This window comes from Phyllostomus hastatus, unplaced genomic scaffold, assembly GCF_019186645.2.
Source record: "Phyllostomus hastatus isolate PE091 unplaced genomic scaffold, TTU_PhHast_1.1 phas_scaffold_93, whole genome shotgun sequence".
NCBI classification, from domain to species: Eukaryota; Metazoa; Chordata; class Mammalia; order Chiroptera; family Phyllostomidae; genus Phyllostomus; species Phyllostomus hastatus.
Window position 1 is genome coordinate 19036992 of NW_025334042.1, and position 26797 is coordinate 19063788.

The 26797-nt window shown below is 47.5% G+C and overlaps 2 protein-coding genes across 21 annotated transcripts in view; one reads left to right on the plus strand and one right to left on the minus strand.

Moving 5' to 3' along the window:
- MAP3K12 (mitogen-activated protein kinase kinase kinase 12) lies at nt 1-16723 on the plus strand. Of its 4 annotated transcripts, XM_045829979.1 has the most exons (15): nt 1-115; nt 8885-9366; nt 9723-9906; nt 10538-10729; nt 11002-11160; nt 11316-11474; nt 12132-12240; nt 12471-12580; nt 12710-12826; nt 12961-13098; nt 13459-14083; nt 14256-14326; nt 14417-14490; nt 14590-14690; nt 15105-16723. In XM_045829979.1, the coding sequence occupies exons 1-15, from the start codon at nt 93-95 to the stop codon at nt 15201-15203; spliced, it is 2643 nt and encodes an 880-aa protein (XP_045685935.1). In that variant the 5' UTR covers nt 1-92; the 3' UTR covers nt 15204-16723. The 4 variants fall into 4 exon arrangements, with proteins under 4 accessions (XP_045685935.1, XP_045685933.1, XP_045685936.1 ...); XM_045829977.1 differs by having other exon boundaries at nt 14417-14690; XM_045829978.1 differs by lacking the exon at nt 1-115 and adding an exon at nt 363-489 and having other exon boundaries at nt 14417-14690.
- The window catches only part of PCBP2 (poly(rC) binding protein 2), a 21742-nt gene continuing 11428 nt past the window's right edge, over nt 16484-26797 (minus strand). For 6 of the 17 annotated variants that reach the window (XM_045829981.1, XM_045829996.1, XM_045829989.1 and 3 more), the window contains 5 exons: nt 26289-26361; nt 25751-25789; nt 24735-24790; nt 23690-23859; nt 16484-16936 (listed from right to left, as the gene is read on the minus strand). In XM_045829981.1, the coding sequence (XP_045685937.1) occupies nt 16900-16936; nt 23690-23859; nt 24735-24790; nt 25751-25789; nt 26289-26361 (375 nt within the window). In that variant the 3' untranslated portion in view covers nt 16484-16899. The remainder of the gene's footprint in view (nt 16937-23689; nt 23860-24734; nt 24791-25750; nt 25790-26288; nt 26362-26797) is intronic. The other 11 variants (XM_045829995.1, XM_045829987.1, XM_045829997.1 and 8 more) reach the window with 3 other exon arrangements.

The window sequence follows — 26797 nt, forward strand, 5'->3', positions numbered from 1 at the left end:
GGTTTCCCATCTCAGGGGCTACTGCCTCAGGGTATAAGGAGTGAGTTTGTAAGACGGGTGTTAGGGGGCTTCTACGGAATCGCAAAAGGCCCATGGTGGGACCGCCAGCAGAAAGGTGAGGAACCCAGACAGGCCAGGGACGAGCCTGGAGTGCGCCGGATGGCAGCAGCGGGCTCCTTTAAGAGGCCGGCGGCTCTAGCGCAGCATCCCCCGCTCAGGGCGTGTCCGTCCCGGGGGGCCAGGGGCGGGGGCCTAGGTAGGAGCGGGAGTTCAAGCGGAGTAGGGACGGGGCTAGGGGTCGGGGGGTGGGGGGAGAAACCTGGGGTGGACAACCGGACACCGCACGAGCATCGCCTGTGACGGCACCCCGGGTCCGGTCGAGGGCAGCGAGGGGGGGGGGGAGGAGAGAAGGAGGAGGAGGCGGGAGCAGCATCCGGAGCTGAGCTGCAGCAGCGCCGCCTTTTGTGCTGCGGCCGCGGAGCCCCCGAGGTGAGAGAGCCGGGCCGAGTTGTGGGGGGTGGGGGGCAAGGGTGGGTCCGGGTCCTGGGATCTAGGTGCCGAGGGAGGGTAGGGATGCAGATGTGGCGGGGTGGGGGAGGGTGCAGCGGGGATGCTGAGGCTGTGGGGATGGAGGAACTGTGTATCTGGACCCGACGCCTGTGGGGATGGAAAGGAGAGGAACGGAGCGGAGGGACGCCGCGGCCCAGCTTGGAGATGGAGAGCCTCAAGAGCTGAAAAGGACTGTGTGGGATGGGGGTGGGGTGGGGAATGATTGGGGAACAGACTTAAGCACAGAGGGCTAGAGATCATCCTCCTCTCCTCCCACTCATCCTCAGGAAGGGAAGGAGGGAAGAAGGAGGATGAGTTTTGGCCCCTGAGAGGGAAGGAAAGGAAGGACGGACAAGGCCTGGTGTGCCCACCGACCCCCTCGGATTCTCCCTCCGTACACACTTAGCAGGCTGTGTCCTGAGGATTATAGGCAGAAAGCACCTGTTCCTGAATGTCTGGGCACTGATTCCCCTCCTCTTCCTGCTGTGAAGCCCCTCATCTCCTCCAGCTGTGGTATTCACCTTTTCCATCCAGCTGTTGAAATTTCTCCATCCCCCATTCGTATGTGGCTTTTTCTCCCTCTGGCCCCATCTCCTCTGGCTCCCCTAACCCACTTCCCCAGCCCAGGCCTTTCATGAACCTCCTCCCTTTCCCCCACACACTCCTCAAACTCCTTGGCTTAAAAATACACAAGAATCCTTTCCACAGAGTACAGACTCCTGATAACCATGGCCTTAGCAGAGGGTAGGGAAGAGAAGGGGCCAGAGGCTTTATAGATAGTGGAAATAAATAGTGGAGTGTCCCTTAAAATTTAGGGAGGAGTCCTGCCTTTTAGCTCCATTACCTGCTTCCTCTTGAGAGGAGAGTGGGTGAGTGGTCCTCAACCAGGAGGGGAGTGCCCATGAGGCTTCTCCCTGACCCAGAGCTCTCAAGCCAGTCAGTGCCCCCCGCTAAACAACTCGTGTTTCCCTTCCAACTTGCAGGACGAACCCCATGGCTCTGGGAACTCTGATTTTCAGTCAGAAGGTCATTCATACCAAGGGAAGGCAAGCAGAAAGGATTCAGGAAGGAAAGGACTCAATGTGCTTTGGGGCCTCCTATGCAGATGCTGAAACTCCTCTCAGCTTTTAGGGCCTACTCTTTTCTGTCTCTTAAAAATGGCAAAAAGCAGCTTCCCTCTCAAGCCTGCCACTCACCCACCCACTCACTCACGTGGGAGACTGAGGTGATGCTGGGAAGACCCACCTCCAGCACACATGAGAACGTACAACTAAATACCCATCCCCTAATTAAACCCATTTATGCACAGAGGAAGCAAGAAGTTTAAGGAACTGGTTTAGGACTTCTCTGTGTCCTTACAGCTGAGGATGGCAGAACCCCTCTAAAAACCAACTGCTGTATTCCCAGTCCTTCCCCTGGAAGTGATGGAGGTGATGAGGTGGTCTGGCTCTGCCAGGAAGAAAACCCTCAATTCTAGTACCCTCCACCCAGAACTCACCTAATGGCAAAATGGCTCCCCGTGCACAGTCCTGTGTCTCCCCTGCCTGGGCAGGGAGAAAGAAGGGACTAGGGATCAACTCCTTCAGAAGGCCCCGCTGGGGGCAAAGGAGCAAAGCGTAAAGATGATGCCAGCTGGGGATATGGTCTTTACTAGGGGCTGGCCACAAAGACTGGTCTGTCTGCTTCATTTGCCCCCAGAAGGACTAGGCTCTTGTGTGTTGGGGGAAGGTGGCAAGGAGGCAGGGGCACTATTGCAGGAGAGACCAAAGATCATTCAGGATAAAGAGCCCTTGTTCTTTACTTTCTTCTTTCCTTGCTCTCCTTTTTCTCCCCTCCTGTTTGTCCACCTCCCTTTCCACCTGTACCCTCCCTACTGCTTCTCGCTTTGAGGAGGAGGGAAAGGGAAAGAAGGGATGGAAACCCCATGTGTAAAACTCCTACTAGTGCTTCCACATGGCCAATGCTTATAGGAGACTTGCAGGGGCCAGGAACTTTATTTGGGTTATCTCAATTAATGCTTCTAACAGGCTAAGAGATAGGTAGTGTTATCATCTCTATTTGAGGGATGGGGAAGCTGAAACTTAAGTAATCTGTTCAGTGTGAAGAAGTCACCATGTGGCTGGAGCTTAGGGTCTGTCTGATCTGGAGCCTGCTGTTCTCACCCGCGTTGTACACCGCATCACCACAGTGCGACGTAAGCACCTCTCTCCCACGTGCAGATGAAGGGACGGAGGCCTGCTAAGAAGTCTCCTACTGCAGGCTGCCCCGATGGTCAGGAGCAGAGATAGGATGTCAACCAAACCTCTTGATTCTCAGGTCATCCGCCCTCCCTCTACAGCACACTGTCCCAAGTTAGGTGACAGAAATGGATGGACACTCTATCATTTTTGTCTCCCTTTTTCAATTTAAAATAGATTTTTAAGTTTCTTTTTTTAAAACAATTCAAAGTCATTACTGAGATATTAGAAAATGTAGATATGCCACAAGAAGAGAAAACACCCACAATTCCACCTACCTAGAAAATGGTATACTTTGGTATCTATCCTTCAAGTCCTCTTAAAGTGCGCATTCAGCTCAGGAACTATTTATTATAATACAATGAACGCCTTCCAGGCTCTCCTGGACAGGAGAGGGACCCTTTGTGAACTCTGTGGCCCATCATATCTTTCTCCTACCCTCTTCTTCCCCTCAGACCTTAAAGGGTATGGCTGAAGGGAGATCCTGGACCATGTGGACAGGGGATAAAAATGAGATGCAGAGAGAATTACACCTTTCCCTTCAGACCAGAGGAGGTGTGATGGCAGGATTTGCAGAGGAAGGACAACGGACCTGGTAGGGGAGTGAACGATGGGCCTCTGGCACACCACTGCCATTGTGACCTGGTTCACCTGGAACCTGAAACTGAGATTTGTCTTGGGGAAGTAGGAGGTCAGAGACCAAGTCTCCCTTTTCTGCTCGGACAGAAGGACCTGGTGTCCCACCAACCAGGAAGACTAAGCCAGGAGCCAGGGACCATGCTCAGGGCATCTCCTGCATCATCTTACCTAACCTTCACCGCCCACGAGGTGGCCTTGGGAGCCTTGGAGAGGTTACATTCCTTAAACTAATTTGTGGCAAAACTAAGGTTCTAGTTCTGATCTCTCCCAATCCAAAGTTGGCTCTTTTTTCCCTAAACAATACTCCCCCCCCACCCCCGCCATTCCCCCAGTCCCCTCCCTGCCCACCCTGCTGGGAGAAGATGTGGCTGCTAGGGGTCTCAAGGCTTGACCTGTATAAGGCTGGGGACCTGGATTTAGGGGTGATGTCCAGTTTTCCCCAGGTTTTCAGGAAAAGGCATTTTCCCCTCGAGAACACTGAGTATAGCTGTAGTTTTCATCTAAGAAGAATCCTGGGGCTGGGACCATGGATTCTAAGATGCAAAGCAAAGTTAAGCAGCCACATGACCAGAAGGCATGGCCTGAGGGAGTCAGTCTTACATCCTCTAAGAATCTCCAGGCCCCCTGATGTGAAACTAGCATTCCAAAGCCTGGATCTCCTTTCCCCATGAATGCCTCCCTTCCTTCCCACCCCCACTTGAGAGAATAGGGGATCTTCCTCCTTTTCCTGCATGCCAAGTGAAGTCCAGAACAAGTGGCTAGTGCTCAGTCTGAAAGCCCAAGATTTAGACAGATAGCTTGGCCTCTCAACCAAGCACCCAAGACAGCCAGACAAGCAGCTTCACGTGGAGAGTCAGCTGTTACAACAGGAGAATGGAGAAACAATTCAAAGGGTTCCCTTGCCACAGGCTTCCAGCATCTCAGGCTGGAGAACCTGGGAGGATAAATTAAAGGGAAGGGAAGATATTCCCTGACCCCTCTTGCTTCTCTGCCTCCTGAAGGGGCACTCTTGGAACCAGCGCAGGAGCAGAGAATTGGGTAACTGAAACTGAATTAGGGCCTCCCCAGGTGTCCAAAGAGCTTCTCATCCTGGAAGATGTATAGCATAGGGACCAGTCTGTCCCTTTACATTATCTGGAGCAGAGTTCTGCAGAGTAAACACTTAATAAATATGGTGGACATAATGACTGACTAATATATCTACCCCCTCTTGTCATATCCCTCCCCTCCCCCCATGCTCTGCATAATTGATGGCTGGGGAGACAGCTTCCCTCCACCAGGGTGACCAAACGTCTGGAGAGGGGCTCCTAGCCCTGATATCCCCCAAAGCCCTGGCGCCAAGGCCCAGCTGGGGGGCTGTGGGGCACAGCTGGCAGTTCAAAGGAAAGGAAGCAGGGGGAGGGGGTTGGGAGAGCGAAATCTCTACTTACTACAGCTCCCTGGGGCCTCAGTTTCCCCCCCACCCCACCCCTTCAGGTCAGTCTGGAAGAGAATTGTCAGACTGAACAGGATGAGGATGGATCGAGCCTGGATAGATTCCCTCCTTTTTTTGGACCTATCTTTTTCTTCATCTGCTCCTAAGAAACAAACAAGTGAAATGGCTTCTCTCCCTCTCTCCCCAGCTGCTGGCCCTGGATACAGAGGGCCCCTCTGGGGAGGCCTGGTGAACTGGAGAGAGACTAGGCTGCATGTCACCCTCTCTTTGCCTGAACCTCTCAGTTGCCAAACACCAAATGAAGGCTGAAAAGTTCCTTTTAAAAACCAGGTGTAGTGCCTACTCAGGGGTCAGCTTCTAAACAGCAAAAGAATTGGAGAGGGCACAGATTATCGTGTTCTTCGGTCCCGTTTCATCTCCTTTTCTGCGTGCTCACTCTGCTTTTCAAAATCAGGTTTTCAGTCCATCCTTCTCAGTTTTGACTCTCCCTGGCTTCACGCTGTTTCGATCTCTGTACCTCTCAGCTTGCCCCTCCCTCTCTGGCTGTTTCTGTCAACCTTTCTGTTTATTCTCCCTTTCTCCCAATTTCCTGATTTTGCTGTGACACTGCACTCCCAATGCCAGCATCAATCCCTGTCTCTCCACTTGCGCCCGGCCAAAGATCTGCATGAGGGGTCGAAGGAGGTATGGGCAGAAGGGGAGCACAAATACGGCCGGCGACCACACCAGCCAACCAGGCAACTAGCACGTGGGCCAGCCCGGGTCATGGGCGGGGCCCAAGCACAGCCCCACCCCCAGCGTCTCTATCACGTGACCCTGGGCTAATCTTGTCTGGTGACTTCACGCGCCGCCTCGGGCCCAATCGTCATGGTTACGCCGCAGCGCCCAGCGCTTACCCCCAACCTGCTGTGTCCCCTCCTTTTCCCATCTGGACCCCCTCCTCCCTCGGTCGGGTCCCCACCCCGTGCCACGTGATGGCTGGGAAGGAGGTCCGGAAAGTGGAGGGGACGCTGGGCTGGTAACGCCTTCCTCTCTGCCTCGAATGCGCTGCCCCCCTCCCCCCGCCCCGGGCTTCCAGCGGGTCCAGCCGCACTGGCTCCTCTTCGAGCGCCGATCTTGCCGTCCCACCGTGCTGCCTGCCTGAGGTGCCTGGCCTGTGTTCTCAGGGGTCCAGAAGGGAAGCTCGTTTTGGAGGGCGCTGGCGACAGCACCCGGACCTTCCAGAGGAAATTCTGCAGAGTAGTGGCACGTTGCTTCACCTGTGTTTTGTTTTTCGCATTATACTGTACATCTAACCTCTTGAAGCAGCTGATACCTTGTGGGATATGTCAGGGATTCGGAGGCTGTACCTGTGACTTCAGCTTTGAGTCTCGAATTAATCAAGAAGATAAAGGGACCAATGATAATACCTCCTTCTCTGGGTGGTTCAGAGGAGTGAAGGAGCTAATGCGTAGTTAGTGTAGGTCCAGTCCTTCAGACGGTTTTCCGGGGTGAGTAGAGCAGTGTCCCCCATCTTACTGAGCACGCGCCAGTGCTGTTTGAGGTCCTGGGATCCCATGAGAAATCACAGCTCTCAGAGGGGCCAGCCAGATGCCCTACCACACTGCGCATCCAGGGCAATGGGAGCCGTGATAGGAAGCATAGAGGACTGTGCTGGAGCAGTGGGAAAGGGGAGGGAGACCCTGGATTGTAGGGTAAGCGATCAGGCGGAGAGTACACCTAGGGACGGACCTTGAGCCTCTTCCTACCTAAAGCTTCTTGGGCAGGTTAGTAATACCTCTGTCAGATGGGCAAAGCACACACTACCTTAGAGTTTTCAAGATTAAATGATTCATGTGCCTATAACAGAGGTTAACATACTAGCAAGCCTTCCACGAGAGTTAGCCATTCTCATTAGGTGTTCTGGCACAAAATCCTGATGTAGCTTAGTGTCGGACTCAGTTCTGTGTGGCCTGGGTGCCAATAGCAGTGGGAGATGAGGCTGGGAAGGGGCCAGAGCATGGAGGTGAGGCAGCTAGACCAAAGGCAATGGAGGGGGGCTACTAAAAGGTTTGAAGCAGAAGAGGGGGTGCTGGCCATCTTGTAGTTTAGAAAGATTGTTCTAAGGTCTGGTGGAGAATGGGATGGAGAGACTTGAATTTGGAAACCATTTAAGGGGCAGTTGTCCTGGGTCAGGTGACATAGCTGAGCTGAGGCTGAGTGAAGGCTGAATTAAGACAGTAACATAGCACTAGGGAATAGAGAATATCCCTGGCTGGTGTGGCTCAGTGGACTGAGTGCTGGACTGCAAACCAAAGGGTCACCAGTTCGATTCCCAGTCAGGGCACATGCCTGGGTTGTGGGTCAGATCCCCAGTGGGGGGCACACAAGGGGCAACAATGACACATTGATGTTTCTCTCCCTCTCTTTCTCCCTCCCTTCCACTCTCTCTAAAGAAAAAAGAGAGAGAATAGAATGACATTGGCTGGAAGCTTTTCAGATGTGCCAGGCGTAATAGAATTACCTGAGGTGGTTGTTATCTGTGCAGATTCCAGGCTCCCCACACGCCCAATGGAAAAGTCTTTGAGAGGCCCGGAATTTGTTAAAGAGCTGAGACCATCAGAGTTGCCAAACATCCATGTCAATCTGCGTCATTACCCAGTGAGGCCTTTCTACATTTAGATTCCTGCCACCCGCCTATTGATATGATTCAGAGGTTCTGAGGCAGGGAGTTAAGGAATAATGAGGAACAATTAGAGGATTGCTGTCCTCCGGAATCCTCACATCTCAGTATTTGGTAACTGCCTAGTTGTGGAAGGAGATAGGAGACTAGAATGACCCCCTGTGTTAAACTGTGGACAAGTTTGGTATAGAGGTGAAGAACTGGCTGTGCCCGAATGATAGCTAGTTTACCCTTTGTACAGCTGGAGAAACTGAGGCTCAAATACAGCTTGCCTGAGGTCACACTGTCAGTAAGTGGCAGAAACAAGGCAAGGATTCAGACTTTTTAATGGTCACTTTTAAAATAATATCTAGTGATGAATTGGAACAAATGTTCATTGTCTGGAAAGCTGGGTCTTGGTTCGGGGAGCTGGGGATGGGGCAATGGAGAAAGGGGAGGTAGGGTCTTCTCTAGGGTCTCCCAGGGGGAGAAGTCGCACTGATCGTGGCGGGGCTGAGCGTGATGAAGCGGTAGCCACAGCTTGTCCTGACACAACTTCCGCATCCCCATTGGATGGTTTTGCCTTGTTCCCCAATTGTGCTGAGGGGATAGTGGAGCTGATTAGTTACAGCCTTCACTTACCTCAGAGGCCTAGGTGTGTACAGTCTGCACACCCTCACGGGAGACCAGATGTGAGCCATGAGTGTGCCTCACGATGACTGTCACCTGAGTTTAGTGTTCTTGCTACCACCTCAGCTGTATTGTGTGTAAGTACATGACTGTGAGGCCCAAGTACATCACCTATATGCAGAAGGCCCAGGAATGTCATATGAAAGTGCTTGAGTGGCACTGTGTCACCTGTGTGTGCTTAAGTGCAAAGGAACCCTAGGTTTGTTATTTTTGTGTGCTAGAGGTTGAGACTCAAAGGTGTGCACCTGAGACCCCTATATGACATGTGTGTGCATGTGAGCCACGAGTGAAAGAAATGTGTGTTCCTGAGGCAAATTACAGGAGTCTTCCAGGGAGAAGGACTAGTCTGTTACCATAATACTTGACTTTGAAATATGTTTCACCAGTATGTTCCTGATCAAGGTTGTTACTTGTGTCTACCTGAGAATGATACTCAGGTATGTTACCTGTATACCTGAGTATCATTCTCAGACTTGTGTTACTAACAGGCGCTTGAGTGGAAGTCTGTGTATCAGCTTTCCTAAGATGGGTCCCGGGTGGAACTTGGAGGGGGATGGGTACCTGAGGGTGAGGCTCCAGTGTTATTTCCAGGAGGGAGCCCAGCACTGCAGCCTGTGCCTCTGCCTCTAGGGTGAGCATTCTGAGCTGGCAAACCTGTGGCTTTGACCATTTCTCCCTCCTTTGTTCCCACAGGGCCCACGGCTCACCACCACACTGGGGCCCAGAGGTCATGGCCTGCCTCCATGAGACCCGCACACCCTCCCCTTCTTTCGGGGGTTTTGTGTCCACCCTAAGCGAGGCATCCATGCGCAAGCTGGACCCAGACACTTCTGACTGCACTCCTGAGAAAGACCTGACGCCCACCCAGTGTGTACTTCGAGACGTAGTGCCACTGGGTGGGCAGGGCGGAGGTGGGCCCAGCCCCTCCCCAGGTGGAGAGCCACCCCCTGAGCCTTTTGCCAACAGTGTCCTGCAGCTACATGAGCAGGATGCAGGGGGCCTAGGGGGAGCCACTGGGTCCCCTGAGAGTCGGGCACCCAGAGTTCGAGCAGATGAGGTGCGGCTGCAGTGCCAGAGCGGCAGCGGCTTCCTGGAAGGCCTCTTTGGCTGTCTTCGGCCTGTCTGGACCATGATCGGCAAAGCCTACTCCACAGAGCACAAGCAGCAGCAGGAAGGTAGGCTGTGTCAACCGTATCCTCTGGGGACTTGCTCTGTTTCCCTGCGCAGGATATCTGTTGGACAACCCCACCTAAGTCAGCTGATGACCCTGTGTCCCCAGAACCTGGCCAAAGCTCCTTATCCATCCATCGGCTACTGACTTCCCACTTTCTTTTTAGGCTGCCCATTCATTCATTCATTGCCTTCCCTGTCCCCTCCAAACTTCTTGGCCTCCAAGTCTTCTTGACCTTTTTTGGCTACTGTTCTGTCCTTGAGTCATTCATGTCACCCAACCCAGTCCTCTCCCCAGTGCCTGACCATCATAAGGCCCTGAGTGTGGTTCTCTGAGCTTTGTGGCACTTCCTGTCCACAGACCTTTGGGAGGTTCCCTTTGAGGAAATCCTGGACCTGCAGTGGGTGGGCTCAGGGGCCCAGGGTGCTGTCTTCCTGGGGCGCTTCCATGGGGAGGAGGTGGCAGTGAAGAAGGTACGGGACCTGAAGGAGACTGACATCAAGCACCTGCGAAAGCTGAAACACCCCAACATCATCACTTTCAAGTAAGGCTCACGGCAGGGGTTGGGAATATTATGCTGAGGGAAGGGACTTACTTGGACAGCAGGGATCTACCCCACCCTTTTATTTAAGGTTTAACTTATATTTTTGTTTACGTTTAATTTGTATTTAGTTCTAGTGTTTATTCTTTCCTTTTCATTCTATTTACTTTTTTAAGATTTTTATTTATTCTTAGAGAGGGGAAGGGAAGGAGAAAGAGGGAGAGAAACAGTGTGTGGTTGCCTCTCGTGTCACCCCTACAGGAATCTGGCCTGCAACCCAGGCATGTGCCCTGACTGGGAATCGAACTGGTGACCCTTTGGTTTGCAGGCTGGCACTCAATCCACTGAGCCACACCAGCCAGAGCTATTTATTGATTTTAGAGAGAAGAAAGGAGAGAAATATTGATTTGTTGTTCCACCTATTTATGCATTCATTGGTTGATTCTTTTATGTGCCCTGACTGGGTATCAGACCCACAACCTTGGCCTATCATATCAGGACAATGCTCTAACCAACTGAGCTACTCAGCCAGAGCTATACCCTCCCTTTTTAAAGGAGATACCCAGTTGGCATGGGTGGGAATGGGTTCCAGATAGGAGTACGGACTGGCTTCATACCACTGTTTGGCCCCCAGGGGTGTGTGCACCCAGGCTCCTTGCTACTGCATCCTCATGGAGTTCTGCGCCCAGGGCCAGCTGTATGAGGTACTGCGGGCTGGCCGCCCTGTCACCCCCTCCTTGCTGGTTGACTGGTCCATGGGCATCGCCGGTGGCATGAACTACCTGCACCTGCACAAGATTATCCATAGAGACCTCAAGTCCCCCAAGTGAGTGAGCAAGCAGGGAGATACTGATGTGCATGGTCTCCTGCAGGTGACCCCACCCAAGTCAGCGTGGCCATCTCCCTGCTTCCAGGCCCTGTTTTAAGTCCATGTGGCCATCTCAGAAACCCCTCCCAATGACAGTCCTATCTTGGGAGGGCTGTGGTGAGCCCCCCGCCTCTAGGTGTCCCAAATGACTTAATGGAAGGGTAGAGTTGCTGCAGCTAGATGAGGTGTGGAGAGGGGCCTGGACCCCAGCTGACTCTACTCTTTACCAGCATGCTAATCACATACGACGATGTGGTGAAGATCTCCGATTTTGGCACTTCCAAGGAGCTGAGTGACAAGAGCACCAAGATGTCCTTTGCAGGGACAGTAGCCTGGATGGCCCCTGAAGTGATTCGTAATGAACCTGTGTCTGAGAAGGTCGACATCTGGTGAGGGCTGGGCTGAAGACTGAGAATAGCAGTGGCCAGCAGAGCGGGTGGGAGTGAGGGGGGCTTTCAGCGCCTGAGTGCAAGTGAGCTGCATCTGCAGTGAGCCGGTCCCCTGGAGGGAGCATCTCCCAAGTGATGTCCCCTCTTATTCCCAGGTCCTTTGGTGTGGTGCTATGGGAACTACTGACTGGTGAAATCCCCTACAAAGATGTGGATTCTTCAGCCATCATCTGGGGTGTGGGAAGCAATAGTCTCCATCTGCCTGTGCCCTCCAGCTGCCCAGATGGCTTCAAAATCCTGCTTCGCCAGTGCTGGTAGGAGTGCTGGGGCAAAGCTGGGAAGCAAAGGGGCACTGCTGGTGGTTAGCTATCACCTAGAACCCAGGCATCCAGGCCCAGAATCCTGAACAGGGAAAGAGGCACAGAGCTCTCAGATAGGACTCCCAAGGGCCCCAGGATTCAGTGTGTGAATACAGGAGACAATGTAGAAATGAAAGGAAGTGAATTGACCAGTACTCGGCAAGGCTGTATTAGATTCTAAGACACACAGGCATTCTGTGACTTTGGGCAAGGACTATGAGCCTTAGAATGCAGGAGGGAAGGGCCCTGGACCCTTGTTTGGAACCCCAATGGAAAGTTGAACATTTCTAATCTTTGGTTAAACATTTCATAAAATGTGTTTCTTTTAATGGCACCACTCAGAAAAAGGTTTGGTTTTGTTTTTTTTTGTTGTTTTTTGTTTTTTTTTGCAAACAAGTTAAAAAATAGGATTGAATAGGTTTGCTTACTGCAGGACTTTGATACTCTAACAAGTATAACGTTTCCTAGAAATAGTTTATCAGGGAATTCTTTTGTCACAGAGTAATTGTAGGATTGGATTCTCCAGGACACTGAGAAAGGATTCCCTAGTTCCTTTGCTGTTCCTTTCTGGTCCTCCCTTAAATTCCTTGTCTCCATCTCCATTTTCTCCAGGAACAGCAAACCACGAAATCGTCCATCATTCCGACAGATCCTGCTACATCTGGACATCGCCTCAGCGGATGTCCTTTCCACACCCCAGGAAACTTATTTTAAGTCCCAGGTGTGCTGTGGGTAGAAAGATAAAACATCTCAGCTCCCCCTCTTTGAGGAGATGCTCTTTGAGGAAAGAAATGTTGGTTGGGATGGAATAGACAAGCTTTTGGAAGGCTGAGACCATTGTTGGTCAACTAGTTCCAACAGTTCGCAACAGTGCAGGCACCTGCAGGGGCCTTCTAGGGTATGCCCAGTGAAGGCACGTTTCTCACCCCTCACTGTGTCTCCACACCCCAGGCAGAGTGGCGTGAAGAGGTAAAGCTGCACTTTGAAAAAATTAAGTCCGAAGGAACCTGTCTGCACCGCCTAGAAGAGGAGCTAGTGATGCGGAGGAGGGAGGAGCTCAGGTGTGTGCCTGTGTTTAGAAAGGTGGTCATACCCTAAAGAGGGGACTTTGGGCCAGTTCCCAGAGACTGGGACAAATCATTATACCAGGTGAAGCCAGCTCAACTTGAAGACTTCTCTGACCATTTTAGACACGCCTTGGACATCAGGGAACACTATGAACGGAAGCTGGAGCGAGCCAACAACCTATACATGGAACTTAATGCCCTTATGTTGCAGCTGGAGCTCAAGGAGCGGGAGCTCCTCAGGTAAACCCTGGGGCCCTTATGCAGCCCCCAATCCCATCTTCATGGAGCTGTGCCTAGCCAGATCCTCCTGAGCCTAGGTCCCCCTTCCTGGTTCCTGCTCTCACATGCCCAACTGAAGTGGCATCTGTCTTTAGGAGGGAGCAAGCTCTAGAGCGGAGGTGCCCAGGTCTGCTGAAGTCACACCCTTCCCGAGGCCTCCTGCATGGGAACACAATGGAGAAGCTCATCAAGAAAAGGAATGCTCCACAGAAGCTGTCACCCCACAGCAAAAGGTGGGACTGGAGTTAAGTGCTGAGGTTCAAAAATGACAATGGGGGTGCTGGAGAAGCAGGGGTAGAAGTCAACAATGCCAGGAATACTGGTATTTAAATGGAAGGAGCCCTGGCCAGGAAGTTCAGTTGGTTAGTGTTGACCCAATATTCCATGGTTGCAGGTTCAATCCCCAGGTCAGGGCACACACAAGGCTCAACCAATGAATGCATAAATGGAACACATTTACTGCTCTCTCTCCTTTCCTCTAAAAGTCATTTAAAAAATGTTTTTAATTGGGCTCTTTGTATGGCCCGAAGTTTGGGAATACTTTCAGTCAATAAATTTGTTAATCTCAAACTTGTCCTTTCCTCTCCCACCAGGCCAGATATCCTCAAGACTGAGTCTTTGCTACCAAAACTAGATGCAGCCCTGAGTGGGGTGGGTCTTCCTGGGTGTCCTAAGGGTCCCCCCTCACCAGGACGGAATCGCCGTGGCAAGACCCGTCATCGCAAGGCCAGCGCCAAGGGCAGCTGTGGGGACCTGCCCGGGCTTCGTGCATCTATGCCCCCCCATGAACCTGGGGGACCAGGAAGCCCAGGAGTGCTAGGAGGGGGACCCTCAGCCTGGGAAGCCTGCCCTCCAGCTCTCCGTGGGCTCCATCACGATCTCCTGCTACGAAAGATGTCCTCTTCATCCCCAGATCTGCTGTCAGCAGCACTGGGAGCTCGGGGCCGTGGGGCCACAGGGGGACCTGGGGATCCTGGCTCACCACCTGCAGCCCGGGGTGACACCCCCCCAAGTGAGGGCTCAGCACCTGGCTCCACCAGCCCAGATTCACCTGGGGGAGCCAAAGGGGAGCCACCTCCACCAGTAGGGCCTAGTGAAGGTGTGGGGCTGCTGGGAACTGGAAGGGAAGGGACCTCGGGACGGGGAGGAAGCCGGGCTGGGTCCCAGCACTTGACCCCAGCTGCACTGCTGTACAGGGCTGCTGTCACCCGAAGTCAGGTAAAGTATGGGACAGTTCCTGAGCTCCTTTCCTTGATCTCCCCCTGGGGTCCAATTCCATTAACTCTTGATCTTAAGCCATTCCCTACATAACCCTTTGTAATTGTGTTCCCCTTCCCTGGGCCAAATACCTCTTCCCATTTTTTGACCAGTCCACTCATCTCTCCTGCAGAAACGTGGCATATCATCAGAGGAAGAGGAAGGAGAGGTAGACAGTGAGGTAGAGCTGACATCAAATCAGAGGTGAATGAAGGAATAAAATAAATAATGGCCTTCATTTGCTTTCTGGGCTGCAAGGAGCGCCATCAAGCTGTAGCTGTCTCCCTGGCATAGGTGGCCTCAGGGCCTGAACATGCGCCAGTCCCTATCTACCTTCAGCTCGGAGAATCCTTCAGATGGGGAGGAAGGTACAGCTAGTGAGCCATCCCCCAGCGGGACACCTGATGTTGGCAGTACCAACACTGATGAGCGGCCAGATGAGCGGTCTGATGACATGTGTTCCCAAGGGTCAGAAATCCCACTGGACCAACCTGCTTCAGAGGTAGTTACTGGCCCTGAACCCAGCTCCTTGCCCATCCAGCACCAGGACCCACTCAGAGGGAACAAGGTGAGTAACAAAAAGCCAGGTGTTGGACAGGAAAGAGATAGATGGTCATTTGAGAGCTACTAGAGAGAACAGGTGCAGAAGCCAAAATATAGGTGTTTTTCATTCAGGTCATTCAGTATCTAAACTGTCTCCACCAATATACCAAAGAGCAAATTTTCCACATGGTGGAATAGGAGGCCGGTAGGACGGATAGCTTAGTAGGTTTGCTTACATAGTAGCTTTAATCACAGCCAGGAAGGAATCCCGAAACTAGGAGCCTCGAGCCTTGGAGAATGGCCTAAGCAACAATCTGGAGGTAATAAAATCAGTGAGCTGCTGGCTATTAAAGCAAAGACTTCAGTGAAGGGAACTGAAGGAATCTATAATGCCAAGAGATGTGAGCCTGACACCTCACTGCATGTCTACTCTTCACAGGGCCCTCCCAATTCTGAGGACTCAGACTGTGACAGCACTGAACTGGACAACTCCAACAGTGGTGAAGCCTTGCAGCCCCCAGCCTCCCTCCCTCCATGAAAGCCACTCTTATTCCTGTACATAGAGAAATATTTATATAAATAATATATATGCGCCACATAATCAACAGAGAAAGACAGGGCTATCCCAGCCTTAAGTCAGGCTCAAGGGAGACTAACTCCTGACTGATCCACCTGATAAACTCTAAGGACACTAGCAGCTGTGGAAATAAAGGACAAGGACTGCCCTAGAGTTGTCGGTAAGGGCAAACTTGCCCCTCCCTGCTCCACCCCATTATGCTCAGCAAACAGGCAGTAGAGAAAACACACTTTCCTCCTATGATCCTCTATACCCTTTCCCCCAAACCCTGAGGAAGAAAGGGAGCCACTGAACTGCACTTTTTTGTTTTGTTTACACATTTTGCACTTGAGGAGGGAGACTAAGGCTGGGTCCTATCCTCTTGAGTTTTCTCAGGTGCAATGTAACTAATTTCTTTGTCCCTCCATTTCTCTGCCCAAGTCCTGACTTAGGGTCTAGGAGGGAGGTTAGAAGGTTGTAAAAGCATGTGATGGCTCAGGCTGAAGAACTGGGGTGTTAAGTCCCTGCTTTTATCTTGGTGCCTGATTGGGGTGGAGACTGTCATATTGTAATCCCTGTGAAAAACCTTGAAATATAACCACTCCATGCAGGCCCAGCTGTTGAGGGTTTTCTTGGTAAATGAATGGGGTAGCACACATGGTGAAGTAGTAGCCTTGAGCTCCAGATATTATCTGAGGACTGTGGACACATTACTTCTTCCTTTAATGCTTCTCTCTCTAAATGAACATCACTTAAAGCTACAACCTGCTAAATTATCTGCATAAGTGGGAGCAGTTAACTCTAAAGGATAAATATGGAGAGAGGACTGTACATGAGCAGTTACTAAAAATGAGGACACTTTAGCTTGGGCAAGAGGACATTCCTAGCAACCTGAATCCCAGCCCAACACACTTCCAACTGCTTCTGTGTGCACGCGTGTGTGTGTGCGCGCATGTATGTGTGTGTGTCCTCCCCACACCCTCCTACCCCCCCAAGTGGAATCGCTTGCCTATTCTTTACAGGTAAATCCTAGAGAATGTAATCTCCCATCTTTGAATCAAAGGCACAGGCAGCCTGCTCTAACTATTAGGATCACTTCAATGCAGGCCTCAAGGAAAAACCCAATTAAGGGCTACAAAAAAAAAAGATGGAGTGGTAAATGGAAGAAACAACTGGAATAAAGGCTCATATTAACAACCCAAGCAGGGTCCTTGTCCTTTGAGGGATGAAAGGTACAAAATAAAACAGCAAGACAACAGGAATAAAACCCACATGAATCACTGTGGCATCCAGTTTCTATTCACAAAGAAAAAGTTCCAGTCCATCTTTTAATTTTTTTTTTGAAAAATTCCTGACATTACAGAACTAAACTGAAATGTATTAATATTCCACTCTTACATTTCCATGACAAACAGAAAAAAATTTCATGAGCCAAAAAAAAAAAAACAAACAGGGAGAAGCTTATAAAACTAAATATGGATCTCAGCATTAACAGCTGAACATAGAAAGGAATTAAAACGCTTTAATTAAAAAATCACGAGTGGATGATAAAGTGTGTAGAAACTGAAAATTTACAAACTATTTAAAACCTGGAATCGCTGACTGTTCAGAAACTACACAGATGGATCATGGGTGGTGGTGAACAGCAGAAAGGGGTTATGGATGAATCTGCATTGTTCTAGCTGCTCCCCATGCCACCCGTCTCCGAAGAAAGCCTGTAACACAAAACAAGAACTCAAAGTTAGTTTTCTTGAGTGCCCAGCTGCACTTCACCTCCAAAACTTTCAACCTGGTTGAAATGTGAAGGCGAGTTTATATGAAACAAAATCAGTGTTTCAGTATCAGGGGTAACATTTCAAGATTCCTTGAGTTAACTAAAACTATGTGCCTATAACCCTGCAATCCAAGCTTCATGAGGGCAAACTATTTCAGAATCAAAGTGAACTGAGGACACCTTTGGTATCAACTGTGGGCATCCCTCAAACTGTGCTCTTCTGAACCTTTGTGGCAGATGTTTAACACCTTATGGCCCTGATGGGGTAGCTCAGTTGGTTAGAGCATCATCCTGACATGACAAGGCTGTGGGTTCAATTCTCCCAGTCAGGACACATACAAGAATCAACCAATAAATGCAACAACAAATCGATGTTCCTCTCTCCATAAAAAACATTCTGATAATGTAACACCTAGTAAAGTCTCCTGTCAGAGTCACAAAATACAGAAGTTTTTCTTTAATCACCTAAAGACATTTTTTCATTGCTTTTAGAGCAGAAGGGAGAACGGGAAACACTGATGCAAGAGAGAAGCATCCATCCCTTCCTTCCATTATGTGCCTGGACTGGGGACTGAATCTGCAACCTAGACATGTGCCCTGCCCAGGAACTGAACCCTGCAAACTTTTGGTTTGCGGGAGGATGCTGCAATCAACTGAGCCAATCTGCTAAAGCAGAAGCAATGTTTCTTTACTGCTGAGCTTATTTCCACTCCTCCTAAGATAGTGACAGAATAGTTTAGAAAACATTTCTGTAAAAATAGCCTTACCAGGCTGCCAAGACAGGTTCAAAAAAAAAAAAAAAAGTGTGGGGGGGGGCATGATTCCCCTCTGGAGAGCTCACCTGGATGGACCTTTCCCTTCCCTTATCTCCCCCCCCCACCCAGCATTACACCTTTGCTTTTCTCTCTCCTAAGCTCCAAGGGCCCTTCTTTTGTTTCTGTAACTTGTTTCCTAAGCCTGCAGAGCCCAGCTGGCTCCCTTCTACCTCTGTAACTTTCTAAATAAACTCATAATTTGCCGGGGGGGTCTTTATTATAGAACATTCTATTACTAGCTAACTACTAAGAGATGCTTTAAATGCTAAGAGATGTCATAGAGGGAGGCGCAAGTATAGTATGTACGAGTCAAGAAGTATACTTAACCTACAGTTTTGAGGCCTAGTTTTCAGGACTTAAAAGTGAAAGCCAAAATAATGTTTTAGTAATTCCCTAACTCCTATTCTAGAAGCTTTTAAATCTGTGGTATTAAGACAAAGTCTCCATCCAAACATACCTAGCTACAAAGTCTTTGATTCGAATACATCATTTGATGCCCCAGAATCCAATTTTGGGCTTTGAAGAAAAGGTATGTAGGCCTTTGGCTTCACTGATAATAGGTAGCCAGCAAGACAGTTTACCTTTTTAATAGAACTAATACATTACAACTGAACTTTCACTTCAAAAATTTATTTCAAAAAGACTTTGAAATGTCTGGCCTAACCTATTTGTGGTCTCTAGTCAGGGGAGCATGAACACTGCCCATCTGTGTCTCTTCCACAACACTGAAAGACAAGAGCTGGCCAGTAGGGGGTAGGAAAATAAGGGCCAATAAGTAGACGGGTCTTTCAACTACTAATTTTGTGTCAGAAATGGTATTTCCACATCAACATAAAGAGGAATATTTTGTTCTTAAAAGAGGGTAGATTCTTGCCAACAACAAAATGGGATAATCTAGGGTAATGTAAACAGGCCCTGAATAAGAGTATAAGGGGGAACTGAAAGTTCAACAAAAGATCTACTGGAAACAGTTTAGATCTAGGACGTAAAAAAATATTAAGTTCATGCAGGAAGGTGGTAGCACTTCAGCACCAAAGAGAGCTTGGAAAGAACTGTCCAGAATTTATGCACATAGCCTTAGTAGGGATTGAAAGAAGAGGGCAAGTATAAAGGGGACAAGGAGATAAGAAAACCCAACCACAAATACTATGTTGTGGACTCTTGGTGATGGTAGTCAGTCCCTTAAACATCTGGATTCCTTCCCAGCCATCCTCCTTTAGGGAGAATTCATTAGGTAAAGAGGCCTTCTAATCAAGAACTACACAAAATTATGAAGTCTCTGGGGAAAATGGTATCAGCAAGACTGAGATTAAGTCCAAACTACAAAAACATCTCACCTAAGGGAGAACTAGACTACATGATAAAGGAGCAGCTAGCAACTAAACAAGAAAAGTCCTATCTGGATAATGAACGGAAGTTTGCCCTCTAGTCCTCCATGTGAACTTGCGACATGTAAAAACTAACTCATAGGCCCAATCTGGGTTCGAGGGGCCACAATACCATGATAATATATAATGCTATACTCATGAGCAATTAGTTTTTCTTAACACTATAAACCAAAGGGAATTTAGGAAAAAGTTATCAGGAAAAAAACCTCTGCAGTATTTCTCTAATGTCTTGCTTGGGAAGAGCATCCCTTTCATTATACTGGCAGTATGTATTCAGGTTGAATGGAATACTACCAGATGTCCTTTACCATTACACCCACAATATTTCTACCCTCTTATGAAGAAGGAACTGAGAGATCTTAGAATAAGAAAAGTAAGTCTTCAGGGATATTAAGTACTGACTAGTACTTTGAGTTTTAAGTCCTGACTAGTCATCCATGTGATTTGCAAATGTGAATTTTCCCAGGGCCTCATTTTTTTGTTAAATTGAATAAATGAGTAACCGATGAGTTATAGTTGATATTAATGGTTCCCTCTTAAAATTATAATTTCCCACTCATGGTAAATAGAGGGTTGGTGGGGAGACAGAAGGGTAAACAAGAAATGGAAGGATAAAGGGACTTAGTCTAGTAAATTAGGGTTAATTTAGGATGACTGGGACATAATTCTGTCAAATTTTGGGTGATGTCACACACAGGTTGGTTGTTCAAGGTTTACCCAATGTGATAAAAGTGGAGTAATGCCAGTTCAGGGGAATGCGGACAAGCTGGCAAACTTTTGAGACTTTCCCCAAATTGCTTCCCTATTCTGGGTGAAGAAATAACCTCTTTGTATGTATGACCTATAAAAGATCCTCAGAGTAACCCCTCACCAGAGGAAACAAGCTGGAGATGGATACCACGGTTACTTGCTGCTGTTGGCAAGGTAAGGGATGTGAAAAGTCAGAGAAACTATTGTTCACTGAAGAAGGTTCTTGCCAATTATGGAAGACCCTCAGGATTTAATCCCATGACAGGCCCATCACTCTTTGTGGGGAAATGACAAAGGACTAAAAATTAACCAGGGATACAAAGAGAGCCAGTCAGTTTTTATAGACTCCCTAGTTAAGAAGCTACAGGTCACAAGTTCCCACCCCTTTACCCTTCACAGCACACAGTCAACTAAGGTTCTTACTGTGGCAACTTTATTACATCTAGAAACACAAATCTGGCCAAGAAGGCCAGCTGATAACTTAACCATTAAATAATTTTTTAAAAAATAAAGGTTAACGGAGAAGCTTTTATTCATTAACACAGAGCCTAACACATTGTTATATTGCAAGGCAGAATAAAGCTACAAAAAAGTAACAGAATGAGAAAAAGCAAGAACTGTGGCTCCAGATAAAGTATTCAACAAGTCAGACTCTGAAACAGGCACTGAGCTGAAATGGCCTAAACCTAAACAACGGTACCATTGCCCCCACCCCCACCCTACTATCCCCCCAAATAGTAAAAAGGAAATGTCACAAGCTCACAATTGTTTGGTTCTTACCAATGTTAACAAAGGAAAACAAAACGAACCAAGAATTACTTGAGGGAATGCCTCAAAATATGCAATCAGTAGGGGGAGAATCTCTGTTTCTCGCCTTTCAGTTTGTTAGTTACACATGGCACGGCAGAGGTGGTGGTGGTGGTAGCTGAAGCCCCGGAACCCTTAGCAGCAGACACAACATTTAGAGCCAGGAGAGGGATGGGTTTCATGCCAAGCAGACTGGAGACACAAGGGGCGGTCGGAAGAGGGTTGGGGAGGCTGGAGGGTGCGTCGGAGGTCCCCGCTGTGGCGAGCGAGGGGGTGGTGGTGGAGGAGGAAGAAGAAGAAGAAGGGGTGGAGGGTTGAGAGAGGTTGATGCTGAGGTGATCAGGGATCGTGACGGAGGCTGCCTGGGAGGAGGGTTTAGCGTTTTCTAAACTGTAACAGAGGAAAAAAGGAACAAAAAAAAAACGGGTGGGTGGAAGGGAAGACCACAAAAGGGAAAAAAGTACAGGACAAAAACTGCTTCAGTTATCAGTTAAGTGCCTCTGGTTGTCAATTAGGAAGACCTAATACCAACTTGTGACAAGCTGTTTCTTTTTAGTTTATATCCCACCCTCTAAAAACGTATACTTGCCAAATTTAATTCCACAGTGCTATTTAAAACTGCTACGGTGAAGAAAAAGCTGACAGACCAAGAAAAGAAACAGCACACACTTCCATGTACGACACACTGATCCAACCCAGAAGTCAAGAAGGCCAGGTTTCAACTGAAAATGAAAGCAGTCTCTCTCCAAACAAGGAACAAATGTTTCACCTACCAATCATTTGCAAAGCTTTGGGATATCAACCCACAGAATTAAAAGAAAAATTTTTTTTTCTGTAATATAAAAGTTTCCTTCCATCTCCACAGCAATCTAATCAATACACTAGGATGGACAGGGGAAAGAGACCAAAGTAGGTCACTGACTAATCTCAAACTTCAAAGCATGTAACATTTTCAAAGAAAAATCCTGAGGACAGAAGTGTAGATAAGAACTAGGGAAGCTTCATTTCTGACGAGGAAAAAAGCTCTTTGTTTTATGACTGACCATATTGGTAATACAATCCTTACAGTAGAAACTCAAGCACTGTCAAAATCTTATGTTCAGAAAGTAAAAATATTGCTTCTACTCCTAAAATAAGCTCCGGATAACAGCAATAACCTGCAGGTACCTGCTGAAGTCTGTCTGGACAACCCACCCTGCAAGATGAACTCTCTTCAAGGGTAAGCAGGCTCCTCTTAAGACTCCATTTTGTTTACATAAATCCAGGACAACAGCAATCCATAAAGGAGGAGATAAAAAAAAGGAACTCGGACTGCCAAAATCAGGGCAGAGATGTTTATGACCCATTACTGAAAGCACAGAATTCTTTCTTGCCTAGTATCGGTAATAAAACCAGTTTGTATTTTGCATGCAAACTGGGCCAAGATGAGAAAGCAAGAAGTAAATGCTGGTGTTAAATGAGGCTTCAAGAAGTTTTAACCCAAATCCATAGCCTAGACAGTTTCATTCAACAGGAGGATCATGAAGAGTGACTAAATTAGGAAACAAAGGTGGAGAGTTCTGCTTCCTTACAATGTAGCCACTGACTTAACATGAAGGGGCAGGAGGTAGAAAGGAGTCAGGCAAGCAGGTTACATTTAAACACTATCTGACAACATTCTAGGCAAACCTATCCAAGAAGAAAATAATTTCCAGTTTCTAAGAACATTATTCCTGCCACTTAACATCCACCATGAACTAGTAACAAGAGGATCAAACCTTTGTAAACAGCTTCTGTGAAAAGTTTTTTACCCTAAACATGAAGAATTTGATGTGCTTGGTAGCTGAAGAAAGCAGAGTCAAACACAGAAAGATGTTTTCTACACAAAGAGTAGTCAATACCCAAAGGCATAAAAAGACTCCAGGGAAAAAGTCAGAATCACTACTAGGGAACTGATAAATTCTTAACAAAGGAGTAAAGACCATGTAATAAATACATGGTCAGTATAAGCATGACAGCAAAAACTCTTACTTGTAAATTCCTTTCCCTCACACTAGGATTCAGGAACTCAACAGAGACCAAATAGTTACAATGGTAAATAACTAGAGAAAGGCCACATAAAAAGGATAGCTAAGTTCCTTGGGCTAACAATGGGCTAACAATGGGCTAACAATGGTTTAAAATGTTAGTAAGCAACGAGAATGTGGCTTAAGCATTTATGCTTAAAAAGCAAGAAATATTTTTTAAATGCCTTGTAGGATGCCCACTGGACTGTGAATAGTCCTGCTACAGTCATGTGTTTAGTAACAACAGTAACCTCAGGAAGTCATCATTAGATGCAATGCTGAAGGGAAAAGGGAAAACACACTGGACAGTTCTGAAATATTAAAAACCTGTGCCTCCCTCTTGCCACAAGCTCTGAACAATGAAACACATTTGCAATTTAAGAACAGTGGACATTTTCAGAATAAATGGTAATGGCTGCCTCCAAGAAACTGCTTTACTGTCACATTACTTCATTATCCTTATTTCAATTAAGGGTACATTGGAGCCTAAACCCAATCACTAAAAGAAATACTAGTCTATATGACAGACATATACAGCAAGAGACCCACACTTGGTTCTCAGTATGAGTGCTCTAGTCAGAGCACCTGACCTAGTACTGAAGACAAGCTCCCCAATCTCTGTAATCCCAAAACTATCAAAGATCAAATTCAAGCATTCTATTCTCCCTCCTCAAAGCCCATGCAACCAACTACAACCTGGTTACTTTTTCTTCTAAGAATGAAGAAAATAGGACTAGACTTAAACTGCCCCCCCCAATCTCCATCTAACCCCCCACCCACTCCCATTACCCAAATAATCCCACATTTAATAATGCATTTTAGTTTTCCCCAACACACACATTACTTGTGTGTTGACATCAGTAAGGCAAAAAAGGTAGGGAACCCTTACCTGACATTGATTAGATACTGAGCCAGGCTAATGCTGGCAGCAGATCCAGTGATGGTAACCTGCCTATCAGTAGATCCTTCCACTGGGTTCGCAATTTTGATCTGCGCCCCAGACATCTGACGGATCTCATTGATTTTGGCGCCTTGACGCCCGATTATGCAGCCAATCAACTTTAGGAAGAAAAACAAGAATGCATGCCAAATTTAATAATAGCATGATTAGGTCCAAGAATTCCATCCCACACCTCCAGCCTTCTACAGTTTGGGTCAGTGAACAAGGCAATGGAAACTACCATCCGCATCCTACACTCCACCCATACACCACTGATTGTTATAGATTGCTCTCAACTCTTGGCTATTCTTCTGTCTGACCACTACAGGTCAGAGCTAACTGAGCTGACTGACCATTAGGAGCATCAGTTCATTTTCTTAATTGAGTAAACCCAAAGACAGGGCCAAAATGATAACAAATCTAACTCATCATAACAAACCTAGGAATAAAGATAAAAGTAGCTTTCGTTTTTCAGGCAACATATATGCTTAAAATTCATCCTGCCATGATCGCTTTACTGTAATGACAAGAATTCTTCTTGCCTTGAGAAAAAGTAAAAATTGGCCTGTATTCATACTGTCCAGTACTGTAGATACTAGTAAGAAGTGATCACTGAACATATCAAGTGTGGTATGACTAGTAAAAAATTGAATTTATTATTAAATAGCCACATGTAGTGTGTACCATGTTGAATGGCACACATACACAACATCCAAAGACCACTGCTTTAAGCATAAGGCTTCTGATTCTACAAGAATCAAATGCAAATGGGAATTTCTATTTGATATGAAAAGGTTCTTTGTGCCTATGAATACTCAACAACAGTTTTACCACTGGTCTCCACTGATTTTTACTCACGAGTTGAGGTACTTAAAAACTTTTAATTTGACATCTAAATCCTCCATTTTCTTTCCCTAAACATTAAAACTGACTAGACGTCTATTCTTTAAAACCAATTCTCATAATCCAATGCAACCCCACTAGCCATACTTACATCATTTGGAATGGTGAGTTCATGAGAAGTAGTCTGAGCAGATGCATCCAAACCTGCTGAAAGACAGAAGAGAGCAAGGAAGTTCAATGCACAGCCTACAAATCCCAACTGAGCTGCACATTAATCTAACAGAAGGAAACAAACTGGAAACCCAGCATTAGCTGCTGGGATTCATCACTAACTTGAAAGCCTCCAAGGAGTCAAGAGGGGTAGAGGGGTGGAGAAATAATGCTGGAAAAGTTCCTCTGTATACTCAGAAGAGCTGATTTCATGCCATTTCCTGCAAAGCCCAGCCTATTAGTGTGTAAGGGGATGGAAGCAAGGGAGAAGGGAGTGTGATATGCTTAAACAGGACCCAAATCTAACCAAGTCCTTCTGCACTTCTCTCCTTTTCTGCTTAAAATTTCCAGCTGTTGTGTTCCACTTTTATCTCACCTGATGCTCACTAGCACCAGTGCCAATATCATGCCTATTATTGGGTACCATGGACTCTTGGCACACATGCAGTTGCTTTAAATACACCTGTATCACATTAACAGTGCCCAGCCCCCACAACACCTCCCCCACCACACACTACCCTAACCTACACTTGAAGGTCAGAGGGAATGAAATGGCAGTCAGGTGAGGAAAGTTCATTTCTCCAGATTTATTCCCTGTCTTTTGCTCAATTGCTCATTAATTTTTCTGGGTTTTGTTTTCCAAACAAAAAGAAAAAAAAAATCTGATTAGCAAACACCCACACCCATCTATAATGGCACCTAGACTGGATTAGGGCAGCTAGCTAACTTTCAAGGCTAGTCCTGCTCTCAGCTATGGCTGTTAAACTCAACATGTTTAGAAGGGGGTTGGCTAGATCCACCAAGGGACCCTTCAGGGGCATCAGGCCCAACCTTTTGCTCTCTCAGCTTATTTCTGCCATGTGCATGTTGCTGGTATGTCATGGGCAGTGAAACAAGACTCCCACCAGTTTATTAATATAACAGTAGAATACTACAGATTTTTTTTTTAATCATTACCCCAATAGCCTTTCACCTCTGGAGAGCTGGATTCAATGCCTGTTAAGATACAAGTGAAAATGAGTTTGGTGGTCTCATCCTAACCCTATCGGACAAGTTATTCCTTATACAGAAAAAAAAAAAAAAAAGCCCAAAACAAAACAAAACAAAAACAAAAAAACACTACACAATTTGGCATAAATGGACTGTCTCTACCCAGGTCTGCGAAAACTGGTGGAGAGAAAGGGGATGCCAATCAGATCAAAGGGGCAGCACTGAGGACAAAAGAAATGTCAGCCTACCTTTTGCCTGATAAGCATCCCCAGACCTCAACCCAAACCTTCCAGGGCCCCATTTTTTTTTTTTTAAATAACTCACCCCAAATGAAAACCAAGTTAAACACATTACCTCCTTTGCTTTAGCCACAGAAGATAGGCAAGTTTAAACCAGCAGGATGCTGGGTACGAAGTTGGTCTTAAACAGATGTCAAATTGAGACCTTGGGGCTGGCCTCTGTCTTGCACTACACCTTACAGAAATAAACACTGAGGTATCCATACCACTGAATCCGGTGTTGCCATGCGTCATGGGAAAATGAGACTGTTGCATTGCCAACTGGTGCAGCTTGGTCAACTGCAGGGAGGAAACAGGAGAGGCTGTCATCAGAAGAGTAACAGAGCCAGGGCTCAACATTCAAATGTGAAAATGCAGAGTTCCTGATCCTCGAAGTTGGCTCTACTACTCAAAACTACAACAGAGGGTAAGAACGGGGCTTCTATCACAATTCTGGGGATGGGCAGATTTATGAAGGGTTAGAACAGGAATTAGTGCGAGAGAATGAATGCATTCTGGGTGTGTGAAAAGCAGCAGTACCAGCCCAAGAACCATCCCTTCGTGGGCTATTTAATGAAGGTGTTTGCAGCCATTACAAAAGTTGCCGCAGGGACAAGCACAGACAGGCTAGGTAAACAAACTGTGCAGTGGTGCTAGGGAAAACACACCATGCAGGGTTCTGTCAGAACTGGGAGAAGGGAAGGAGATGAGGGGGCAAGGAAACTGCAAGAAGGAA